General features: G+C 54.7%; 1 protein-coding gene across 5 annotated transcripts in view; it reads left to right on the forward strand.

Moving 5' to 3' along the window:
- The window catches only part of BOC (BOC cell adhesion associated, oncogene regulated), a 36,658-nt gene that overhangs the window by 20,913 nt on the left and 3,449 nt on the right, over positions 1–12,296 (forward strand). For 2 of the 5 annotated variants that reach the window (XM_068696858.1, XM_068696819.1), the window contains exons 4-14: positions 2,468–2,614; positions 3,136–3,279; positions 3,533–3,826; positions 4,505–4,777; positions 5,291–5,589; positions 7,308–7,476; positions 8,209–8,319; positions 9,122–9,328; positions 10,133–10,314; positions 11,402–11,507; positions 11,693–11,815. In XM_068696858.1, coding sequence (XP_068552959.1) covers positions 2,468–2,614; positions 3,136–3,279; positions 3,533–3,826; positions 4,505–4,777; positions 5,291–5,589; positions 7,308–7,476; positions 8,209–8,319; positions 9,122–9,328; positions 10,133–10,314; positions 11,402–11,507; positions 11,693–11,815 — 2,055 coding nt within the window. The remainder of the gene's footprint in view (positions 1–2,467; positions 2,615–3,135; positions 3,280–3,532; positions 3,827–4,504; positions 4,778–5,290; positions 5,590–7,307; positions 7,477–8,208; positions 8,320–9,121; positions 9,329–10,132; positions 10,315–11,401; positions 11,508–11,692; positions 11,816–12,296) is intronic. The other 3 variants (XM_068696838.1, XM_068696829.1, XM_068696847.1) reach the window with 3 other exon arrangements.

Here is a 12,296-nt window from a genome sequence, read left to right on the forward strand (position 1 = left end):
CCCGTCGGGGGATTTGGCCCGAGCTCCACGCCGAGATTAAGTTTCGGAGAACACATTCCAGAGCAGAAAGGGGGCTGTGTGCGCTGGTGGCCTGATAGAGGGGAGGAGAGGAGGGGAGAGGTGGATGGGGTTACCAAGGACATGGTTTGCATTTAGGAGAGCAGAGCACGGCAGTTTGAGGGTCTTCCTGGGTCTGGCATCAGCGGTGGGCAGGAGACAGGTCCTACAGCACCAGAAGGTCCCCGAGGTTGTGTGGCTGCCTCGGATGGGGAAGGTTTGGAAAGCTGTGAGTGAAGAGAGAGAAGGGGCAGCCCTGGAAAGAAATAGGGCTGAAGGTGTAGGAGGGGCTGGCATTGCCATTGGCACCTTGGGCTTCTCCCAGGGCACCGGCTTCAAAAAGTCTTGGGAGAAAACCCTCTGAAAGTCTTGGCCCCGGCCTAAAATCGCTTTTGGAGGTGGAGGAGAGAAACTGGAAGGTGAACAAAAAAAAGCAGGAGGCAGAAAGGAGTGTTTTCCAGCTTATGGTTGAGGTTGATTTTGGAAGCAGATCAGGGCTCATTGGAAAAAGCGTCCTGCTAGGTTTCGAGGGGCGTAGGTAACATCTGGCCAACTCTGGGGCTCTTTCTCGCCTCCTCCCTTGGAGGAAACCCCCTCGAGTGCCCCAGGTGCTGCGTGCCCAGTCCCTCAGGGCCCCCTCGGCCTCGCTGGCGACGGCCTTGGGGCCCCGGGGCAGAGGTGGCGTGAAGAGGGGAGAGAAGGAAAACACAGGTGCTGCCTGCGAGGCCAGGGGGAGCGGGGCTCAGGGATGCACCTGGGGCTTGCGAGCGAGCCAGAGGCTGTAGGGCAGCCCGGGTGTGCCCGCGAGGGCCGAGGAGAGGACTTTCACCTCGAGGGCCTGCTTTTTATTTCCTCAGGCTCCTTGTCCCGAGTTATTTATGGCCTCCCATTCATTTAATCCGCTCCGTCTCGCTGCTTGGCCCCCGGCCGCGGGCCGCAGCTGGTTTCGCTCCCCGCTGACAGCGGCGCAGGCAGCTTGCGGGGTTGACCCTCCTCGCGCCTCCGAGCGGGCAGATGGACGCGAGCAAGGGCCCTCTGCTCGCGCTCCTTCATGCTCACAGACACCAAAATCAGAATAATCGTAAGCCCCGCTAGCCCCTTTGCAGCCAGGAGCAAGTTTCTCCCAGCCACCGGGGTGCGGCGGGGCCGTGGGGCTGCACAGAGGCCATGTGCATGTGCAGCTCCCTGCCAGCGGTGCTGGGGCCGATGCCTTGGCTCCGAAAGCTTCGTTTGGCCGTGATGAACGCAGACCACCAAGGCGCACATTAATTTCCCCGATGCTCGTTTATATTTTGGCGATGGGAGAAGCATGTGCGATGCGGGCAGGCGGACGCTGGGCTCTTGCCCCTTCTCCACCTCCTTCCATTTCTGCAGCTCTCGCTCTTTTTTATTCCTTGATCGAGGATAAAAAAAAAAAAAAAAGTGAAGAGGGGAAAATGCCCGGCACCCTGCCCCTCCCCAGCGGGAACTTTCGTTGCTGGAGGAGCGCGGGGCGCCGCCAGCTTTTCACAAGTGAAGAGTTAACCTTCATCTGGCTTTAATACCCAGTGGAAACATGGCTCCCCTCCTCGGCCTGTCTTAAAGGATTAATGGCATTGCTGCAGCTCGCCCTTATTCCTTCTTTTTGGTATTATTATTTTATTATTATTATTTATTTATTTTTAATTGAACGGTGCCAAGAAATTCCAGGAGTATGAAAGCATGTTCGCTGCAAATCATTTTTATGACATTGCAAAACCTCCCCTCCCCTGCTCGGCCTCCTCCCCTCCCCTCGGACCCGGGCACGGGAACACTCGCTCCCCCAGCAGCCGCCCGGCAGCCCCTCCGCGCCGCCTTCGGGGAGGCTTTCTCGCCGCCCTGCCAAGAGGGCTGGTTTTTATTTAAACCCCATCAAGGATCTTGCTTTAATCAGAAAGTCTGCTTGAGAAATTTCATGTCACTTTTCCATGACTGTGGGTGGGAGAAGCTCGGAGCCAGCCTTGTCTCTTGCTCTTGGAGCGCTGCTATGTTTCCCAGAGAACAAAAACACATTTTTTTGCCGGCTCGGCTGCCAAGGGAAGGCTGCGTGGAGCCCGCCCTCCACGAGCCCTCGTGCCCCCCAGCTCTCCAAACTGCCCACGGGCACTTGGATGGGTTCGGAGGGGACGGCCGAGCGCAGGGCGGGTGCCCTCGTCATGGTGTAGCAGCTGCTGCCTGCCCTGGCAGGGGCAGGTGCCCTCTGTTTGCGCTTTCTGTCTCCCTGTTTCCATATTTCTTTTGTACAAAGGGTGCCCTGAGCAGAGAGGCCGGCTGCTGGAGCTCTGGATGAGCACAGGGCAGCCCTGGGTGCAAGAGCTGCTCGCTGGGAACAGCTACTGTCCTCTGCCAGCACCAGGCAAGCAGCCCTGTCCTTGCTTTGTTCCCTGTGCAGATCTCAAGGACTTCAAGTTTGACGGCCAGCACGTGATCGAGGTGGATGAGGGCAACACGGCCGTCATCGCCTGCGACCTGCCCGAGAGCCACCCCAAGGCCCAGGTGCGCTACAGCGTGAAGCACGAGTGGCTGGAGGCCTCCCGAGGTGAGCACCAAGGAGTCTGTCCCCCCGTGTCCCCCCACAGCCTCAATTTTACCTTTCCCTGCCAGCAGCGGCACTGTCTGCTTCCTCCTTGTCCCTTTTTGGCCAGTTTGAGGATGGGCTCTTTTAGGGTGTAACACCAGCTTGTGGAAGGGGGAAGGAAGCCGAATTAGGCGATGCGCCATGGTGCTCTTCATTGGGCATCCCTGTACGTCCGTGCAGTGTTCCTCTAGCCCAGCCCCTGGATAAAGATGTTTCTGGATGTGGGGAATTTTTAAAAACTTGAGCCTCAGTTCAACAGCTTCACTCCATCTGCTGCAGGCACTTGTGGCGAGCTGGCTTCACCCGAGGCTCTCTTCCTTCCACAATTGCATCACTGCTCCTCCTGATGTGTGAATGAAAAGGGGACATTTCAGCATTCTCCTGCTGTTTTTTTCCCTTCCCGCTTGCCCACCTTTTCTACGGGGCACAGTGTTTCTTCCAGGACACACACCTTATGACCATCTCCTCTTCTCTCCCTGCAGACAATTACCTTATCATGCCATCCGGGAACCTGCAGATTGTCAACGCCAGCCAGGAGGATGAGGGGACCTACAAATGTGCTGCCTACAACCCTGTGACGCAGGAGGTGAAAACCTCCGTGTCCAGCGAGAGGCTCCGCGTGAGACGTAAGCCGCTCTCCTTTCTTTGCACGCCTTCTCCTGAGCCATTCTGGCCCTGGGTGCACATACAAAGTATGAACAAAGTATGCTCCTGGGATTGCTGTGCCTTCCTCGGGATTTATTTTTGGTGTCACACGAGGAAAGGTCCTCAGTCCTTCAGCAAGAACTACTTACTGCATGCACGCATCCCTTAAAGAACGATTTTGTTGTGCACTGCCGCCTTCCTTCCCACCTACCTCCTTCCTCCTCTCGTCACCAGGCTCCACGGCGGAGGCAGCTCGGATCATCTACCCCCCCGAGGCTCAGACCATCATCGTCACCAAAGGCCAAAGCCTCATCCTGGAGTGCGTGGCCAGCGGGATCCCCCCGCCGCGGGTCACCTGGGCCAAGGACGGCTCCAGCGTCTCAGCGTTCAACAAGACGCGCTTCCTGCTCAGCAACCTCCTCATCGACCCCACCAGCGAGGAGGACTCGGGGACCTACAGCTGCACGGCGGACAACGGGGTCGGCGAGGCCGGAGCCGCGTTCATCTTCTACAACGTGCAGGTGTTCGGTGAGTGCTGCCGTAGCCCTCGCTTGAGGAGGGGCTTGGGCTTTCCCCACTGCTTGTGGGTTCCAGTTCTGAGGAGATGGGATGAATTCTGGCTTGAGGGTGGTGGTTCCTCCTTCCTGGCTCCCACCGTGAGCTGGAGGTGATGGATCCTCCCTCCTATGGGGAAGGTTTACTCTAACACTTTCTAGTGGAGGACTGGCTGCTTCTCAGATATATTTGAGCTAGATAACAGCAAAGAGATGAGTGTGTCTTGTTTTTCACTCTGTTCTGTAGGAAAGCTCTCTGTGGGGTGAGAAACATAAGGGGTACCACGCCTTCCATGTTTCTATCACACATCCTTCTTCTCACGAGCATTAGGGAGGATAAGCTTGAGTTTTGTTAGATTTCATCTCATCCAAGTGCTGAAGTGTTATTGGCACGAGCACAAGCTTTGCAGAGCGATGTTTCAGCTAAGAGAAATGGGACTCGTAGGTGCCTGCTGTCATCATGTGGCTCAGAGGGACACCTCTGTGCGGTCAATGTGGATGCTAAAGGGGAATACCACATCCATGTGGGACCCCTCAAAGCTAGCAGGACTGGCAGGGAGGGTTGAGAACCTACAGAAAACAGCGCAAAGCCACGACGCTGCCGTGCTCCCTGCCAGGCGCTGCTCAGCAGCCGTGCTTTTTCCCCTGGCAGAGCCCCCGGAGGTCACGATGGAGCTGTCCCAGCAGATCATCCCCTGGGGCCAGAGCGCCAAGTTCACCTGCGAGGTGCGGGGGAACCCCCAGCCCTCCGTCGTGTGGCTGCGCAACGCCGTGCCCCTCTCCGCCAGCCACCGGCTCCGGCTCTCCCGCCGGGCACTGCGCCTGGTCAGCGTGGGGCCCGAGGACGATGGCATCTACCAGTGCATGGCAGAGAACGAGGTCGGCAGCGCTCAGGCCATGGTGCAGCTGAGGACAGCCCGGCCAGGTCAGTCCCTCTCTGGGAGCTTGTGGGCACTCGGTGTTGGAGCCCTAACGGATGGGGAAAGAGCAGAGGGGAGCAGGAGAAAGTTGGGGTATCATCCTCCTGCTTGGGTTTGAGCTCTTCCTTCCTTTTCACCCTACATTCTGAGGGTTTCTGGAGGTGCCACCCATTTCCTTGGACCCTGATGGATTTCTCCAGGGTATGAGGGGCTAGGAAGCCCTCAGAGAGGTGTAGGAAGCCCTATTTGGCCAAGGCCTAGTTCTGGGAGAGTCCCCAGCGAGACATTACGTTAATGCCAGGAGAGAAAGCTTGTTTCTAACACCTTTTGGTGTGGCACAGCTGGCAGCACCATCTGGGACCCGATACCTCTGAGGGACTTGTGGTGCAGTGTGTGGATAGCTCTGGTCTTTGGAGAAGAATCAGGGGGCTTCTCACAGCTCTGTCCTTGCCACAGGACTGGGTCAGGCCTATCCCCTGCCCTTACCACCCAGTCACTTTTGACATTTTGCCTTTCAGGAGCTACCCTCAACCCTGGGCGAGATGCCTGGCCAGGCTCAGCTCAGCCACCCACGCCGCCTTCCCGGGAGGGTGCCTTAAAGCTGCCCCTGGATAAAGCTGGGCTGCCGAAGCCTGGGAGCACCCCGCTGGCAGCGGCTGCACAGTGCGCAGCCGGCAGGGAGCTGGTGTCTCCAGCCGAAGCCCCCGTCATCCTCAGCTCTCCCCGCACGTCGAAGACAGACAGCTACGACCTGGTGTGGAGACCCCGGCCGGACAGCAGAGCCCCCATCCTCTACTACGTGGTGAAGCACCGCAAGGTAGCGATTGCTGTTTTACCCTACTTGTGTGCTTTCTTCCGTGCTGGTCTGCAGGTGGGCTGTGAGCCTTGGATTTGTTTGTTTAATAGCTGTATTTCCTTCGGGTAGGCAGAGGGTTGCAATGGAGAGGTAGGTTTTGCTCTGGGCTTTGAGTACGGTTCAGATCTGGTGTGTTTGATTCCCAGCCACTGCAAGGCACCGTTTTATGTGAAAATATGTATCTATTTTCCTGGAGTTGCTTGACTTCATGAACATACGATATAACAGAAGGCTTCTATAACACCCCCATGTTCTTGATTTCTTTCTAAACAAAACTTAGGCTGAGGGTTTCAGCCATCTCTTTACATAGCCCTTTAAAACAAAGGCAGAAGATGCCAACGCAAGAGCACAACAGGGCAAGTTTAGAAAAAAATAAATAAAAACAACACAAAAAATGCCAAAATCCTCACAAGACTGCAGGGTCTAGTTGCCTGCCAGGAGGAGGTTTGTCCCCCAGTGGTGTATCATGTAACAAGCAGTGCTGCCTGCAATCTTAACTCGCAGGCTGGAGTTTGTCCATATTTTATTTGTTTTTCAGCGCTTCACCTGGAAGGGGCTGCAGGGCAGTGGAGGTCACCATGGGTCACTGCAGTTTGCAGTAATATGTTTTCAGTGTAGTCCAAATTCTCAGCTGGAGACTCTTTCTTGGGATGCTGAAGGATTGTGTGGAAAGGAATTAGTCCCACTAACCCTTAAACTTGTTTAGAAAGAGGCTCTTTCTATGCGATCTGTAGGATCAAGTTATATAATGATCTGGTTTTAACATCTCTGACTGGAAAAGCGTGTTTGTAGAGAGGGAAGGAATCAATTCAGCAACAAAAGAAAAGGCTCTTTGTGTGAAAGATGGCTAAGGAAAGTAAAACCTAATGACAGGAGGCTTAAAATTGTGCCGGGCAAGGGTCTGTTTCTCTTCTGGAAACTATCTGCGGCTGTCTCTTTCCCCAGTTCGTGCGCTGACCCTAAATTCTCAGCAGCCTGCAAGCAGTCAGATGCCATGCAGCCATTATCTTTGTTTCTTAAGAATTTCTCTTTTTCTTCCCTGGATATTAGCAGTCTTGAGGGCTCCCCTCCCTGGCCTCACAGCTCCGCGGGCTCAGGAATAAAAATAAAACGAGGCAGGCATTAATCAGTCAGTGTCAAATGCTGGGAGAAGATGAATGATACAGCAGAGGCCTGGCATTTCCGTTTTGTTGCGTTGCCTGCATTGCTAATGCTCCTTTCGGCACCGGGTCACTTCGGTGTCCTGTGTGTTTGCTTGAAAAAATATTATCCTTGCAGCTGGGGAGAAGGAGGAGAGTCCCACCTTCCCTCCTGCTCCTCATGGGGCGGCGGGACATCACCAGAAAATATTATTTCCACGTCTTTCTGTGGGCTGTGGGAGTACGTGATCTGTTCCCTGCATAAGGTGCTGTGGTTCCACCACAAAATGTTGGAGGAGAGGCTTCAGAGCCTTAACTCTGCCCTTCACCAAGCATCCTACAGCTCCCCCAAATCCTACTGCATAATCAAAGCCCGGGCAGGCTTTGAATGCTCCCTCTGCTCTGCAAAATCGGGCTGAAAACATCTCCCTCCTGCGCAGACAGGAGGAGGTTTAGCCCCACTTGATCCACGACCCCAGGGGAACGTTTCTGGGCTCGGTGCTGGCCCCCAGCTTTGCGACGCCTGCCTCGGTCTCTCAGCAGGTCACCAACGCCTCGGACAGCTGGGCAGTGAGGGACGTCCCGGCCTCGCAGCACCGCCTGACGCTCACCAGGCTGGACCCCGGGAGCCTCTACGAGGTGGAGATGGCCGCCCACAACTGTGCCGGCGAGGGACAGACGGCCATGGTGACCTTCCGGACTGGTAAAGGTCCAGCCTGGCCCCGGGTGTTTTGATCTGAGTTAAGGGAGGGCCCCTCCAAGCGTCCTTCCTCCCTCCGTGGCTCAGTTGGACACCTGCAGAAGTGAAGCAAAGAGGCCTGGGGGGGCTGTCAGGAGGTTGTTAATCCATCCTGTGCCTTTGGGGGTTATTCCTGAGCTGTCTCTGTCCAATCTGTTCATAAAACCTTATCCTGCACTGAAGGGAACTGCAGGCCCTCCTCCAGCAGTCTGTGTCATGCTGAGCTGGCTGCACCACCAAAAGGCTGCTCCAAATGCCTAAGCTCAGTCCCCCCGTCCCATGCTGCTTATCCTGTCCCCCAGCAAGGGTGGGGAATGGCATTCCCTTCCTTGAAACCTTCCCTATGGTGCTGGGCCTGCTCACGTATCCTCTCAGGCCCCTGCACTGTGCTAATTACCACCTCCTCGGGCAGCAATCTAGCAACAAGATTTCCAGAAAACCAATTAAAAGTTTTTAGAAAATTAAATATTAGCAGGGGCAAAAAAAAAAAAAAAAAAAAAGCAATTAACAGTAGAACAACTCTGCCCCTTTAGCTTCGGTTCCTGGCTGCAAGTTGAGCACGTTGAAGCCCTAGGGCTGTTTGAGTCCAAGGAGTATTTACCTCGACATCACAGCTGGGAATCTTTTCTTTATTCATGACAGCAACAATTAACTCTGACCTGCATTGCCGTGTCCCTGATGCCATCTCTCCTTTCTGTGCAGGCCGGCGTCCAAAACCAGAGATCGTTGCCAGCAAAGAGCAGCAAATCCAGAGGGATGACCCCGGCACGAGCACCCAGAGCAGTAACCAGTCCGACAACAGCCGCCTGTCCCGTAAGGCCCTGCCTGGGCTGGGTGGGCAAGGAGGGAGGGCGAGGGTAGCCGGGTTGGTGCTGGGGTCAGAGTCTGCCCTGGGTAAAGCAAGGCTGGGTGGTCTCTAGCTCCTGACCAGGAGATGTCCTTCTCGGACACCCCTGCGCCTTTGGAGGGGAAGCTGATCCCACAGCCTGTCCCTACCGTTAACACAAGGACCTGTCAGAAACTAAAACGGGGCAGTTAGGGTAGGAGGTTGCTCCATTTGGGCGTTTTGCGGCATTGGAGGAACACCAGGTCCTGCCTGGTTAATCCAATTTGTTGTTTCCCACCTTGGGCCCACCTCTGGTAGTCACTGGTGCCATCATCCCGTCTGTAATTGATGCGTTCCCTTTGCTTTCATCCCCACAGCTCCGTCCATCTCTTTCTCTCCCATCTTTTGACTATTTTTGTATCAGGTTATATTTCTGCAGTTCAGAACTCTTCCACATTTCCTCCTTAGCTGGTTCCTCTCAGCCTTTCCTGTTTTCACCTCCTACACCTGCCTGTCCTCTTCCTGTCCAGTCGGGCCTCTCCCCCTCCATCTCAAGCCCTGCGCCCACACCTCTCGGTGCAAACAGGAGTAAAAGATGTCTGGAGAGACTGAAAGGAGCAAGGATTTGGGGGTGTCAGCTCTAATTAAGAGGCAGAAAGAAATGAGCACTCAGGACTCAGCACGCGGGTGTGTGCAGTGCAGTCCTTCACCCGCTTACCTCTGAGCTACGGGATCCTCCAGACACAGTGAGAGGAGCGTGTTTCATGTCTTTGATGTCCACTTTTGCAGCCCCAGAGGCCCCGGATCGTCCAACCATCTCCATGGCATCGGAGACATCCGTGTACGTGACCTGGATCCCGCGGGGGAACGGCGGGTTTCCCATCCAGTCTTTCCGCGTGGAGTACAAGAAGCTGAAGAAGCTGGGAGACTGGGTCCTGGCCACCAGCGACATTCCTCCCTCCCGCCTCTCCGTGGAAATCCCCGGCCTGGAGAAAGGTAGGCAGGTGTTTTCCTCCCCACATCCTGGGGGGCTGTGGGAGAGCTCTGCAGCCCCTGTAGGATGGCCAGGCAGCTGCTGCAGCTCACTCGGCCCTGCCCTGTGGGATCCGAACAAAGCCGCCCCAGCTCCAGCCTGGGCTGCTTGGGGAAATGCTGCAGATGCTTCTCCAATTTCTCCAGCTGCAGAGACCAGCGTAGATTTGACCTCCCTCAGGGAGGCTTGCACATGCTTTTCTGCCTTACAGGACAGTTACTGAAAGCATGAGTGCCTTGTCTGTGCCTTTTACTAGACAGGACAGAGCTTTCTTTCCTTAGCCGCAGGCAAGGCAGACGGACACACAATTCCCATTGCACTTCAGAGAGAAAAAAGGCATTGCTGAGTGGGACAGCTTTAAAGGACAAAATATCTACCCAAACTAAAAGAGCAAAAAAATGGTGTTTGGTTAAACGTTATTTAGGCTTAGAGCTTTTATCTGAGATTTCTGTGTCTGATTGCCATGCAGTAGAGGAAGGACACCGTCCCATAGCTGCTCAGGGGTAAGGACAGCCTTTCAACCACCCCCACATATCTTCCATAACTGCGACCCGGCCTCTAGACCATCCAGACAAGAATTGGGGAGGCAAATAAAAGCAGGCTCAGTCTAGCACATGGCTGAAATCTGGTCATGCAGTGTTTATATTCTATAAAAGCCTAGCTGTAGTCTCTCCACCTTCTGGAGATGTGGCCTGTGCTGACAGCAGAAGCCTTGGAAGACATCAACGCTGTCTTGGTCAAACTCTTATCTCCCGTTTCTCCCCTAGGCACTTCCTATAAGTTCCGTGTCCGAGCACTGAACATCCTGGGGGAGAGCGAGCCCAGTGCTGCGTCCCGGCCGTACGTGGTGTCTGGGTACAGCAACCGCGTCTACGAGCGCCCCGTGGCCGGGCCGTACATCACCTTCACAGATGCCATCAACGAGACCACCATCATGCTCAAGTGGATGGTAAGGTTTGTAGGGGGGAAAGAGCTCTGAAGGTGCAGGGTGCAGGCGTGTGGGGGCTACCTGCCTGGCTTACAGATCTTCCAGGTTACCCCACTGGAGCCTGGCAGCAGCACGAATGGAGTGGGGATCCAACAGCTCTCAGAGACAGCAAGGGTCGGGCTTGGGCCATGTAGAAGTGGAGGAAGTCAGAGCGCCTAGGAAGCTCTTTTCATCTGAATCCAGTGTTGTGCACATTTCAGTGGATAACCTCAGGGTCTCGACCATTTCGTCCAACAAGCACGGTTCAGCCATGCTGGGAGTGGCTGCTTGCTCCCCTGGCCAAATTCCTGGAATCCATTAGCACCTCTGTTCCTGTAGCTCCCAGCAGACGTGTCCTTCACTGTCACTTGCTGAATAGCAGCTGGAAGTGCTGGTAATCGTTTACAGCAGTCCAGCCCAGAGGATTTGTTTTTAGGAGTGGGCAGGATCTTTCGGGTCACAAGCCCAGATCTAAGTGCTTCCAACAGCTTATTCAGAGGGGTGCATCACCCTCTTTTCTCTCCCAACTTCTTCTGGCTCGAAAATGCTACAGGGCAGGATGGGCACTGCTGTTATTGTAAACACAGTAGCTGATACAGCACTGGGTGACATGCAGCACGAGCACATGGAGCTGGGGCAGTACAGCTTCGGGTGGAGGAGGAGCAGAGCTGTCCATACAAACACAAGACTTCTCCAGTCACTGGCTCATGGCAAGAGAGATGCTGTGTGTCTGGAAGCAGTGAGACTGTTAGAGTCAAGGTGAAGGTGTGTTTGTCCTTGCCCAGCTGAGTCACTGCTCCTAGGTGCAGAGTATGAGATGTTTGGGTTGACAGGGACCAGATTCATGGCCTGCCTGTTACCTGAGAGAAGATGTTAGAGTATAAAATAGCAACGAGCTCTTGGAAGGAAGCCCTTACTGTGAAAACCAGCGGCAAGACAAGGAAGAGCTCCCTGCGGGTCTTCCTGCTGCCTCATCCCATTTATCCTGACTCTTCCTTGCCCAACAGAGTATGGATACAACAGCACAGGCATCTCTGCTAATTTCTTCCCTCTCTCCCATTCTCTGCAGTACATCCCTGCCAGCAACAACAACACGCCCATCCATGGCTTTTACATCTACTACCGCCCCACTGACAGTGACAACGACAGCGACTACAAGAAGGACGTGGTGGAAGGTAGGAGATTTTGGAGATTGATCCTAGCTCTCGATTTCTTCTATAAGAATACCTGGCCAGAAGGAGCCTTGTATACCAAAGTCACGAGGCTGCTGCTGCTGGCTGGTCCTGCTTCACTTAGCTCTGAATCCAGCTGCAAGTTCCCCACGGGAGCTAAAGACACCTCGTGTGTGTTCCCTCCTCAGGAGACCGCTACTGGCACTCCATCAGCCACCTGCAACCAGAAACCTCGTATGACATCAAGATGCAGTGCTTCAACGAGGGTGGCGAAAGCGAGTTCAGCAACGTGATGATCTGTGAAACCAAAGGTGAGCAGCTTCACGGGTACCAGCCCTGCCTGACCATACGCCATCCACACTCAGGCAAGGAGCTGGAGGCAGAACAGAAGAGCAGGCTCAGCGTGATGCTGGTGCTCAGTTTGTGTATACGCCTGTACCAGTACTCACAGACACCTGGCGCAGCCCTGTGAGTCCATCAGCATTTTCCTCAGAGCAGCACTGACCTTTTCTTAAGTGCCACGTTGATGGTGACTGGAACCAGAAGGGCTAACTCCCCCTTGCTGGTCTCAACTGCTGTGCTTGATTATAAGTGAGTCCCATCTCGTCTTCCAAGCAGCTGCACTGTTGCAACAGGGACAGCATTAAGTCCAAGTGGGTGTTTTGGAGGCTTTCCCTTTTTTATGTGCTTTAGCAGCCCAAGAGCCTGGCAGATCTGTAAAGCAAGCACAAAGAACTCATCTGTATGGCAATATGCTTCAGCCTGAGAAATCCTCTGGCATCCAGAAGCGCT

This window comes from Anas acuta, chromosome 1 (genome assembly GCF_963932015.1).
Source record: "Anas acuta chromosome 1, bAnaAcu1.1, whole genome shotgun sequence".
NCBI classification, from domain to species: Eukaryota; Metazoa; Chordata; class Aves; order Anseriformes; family Anatidae; genus Anas; species Anas acuta.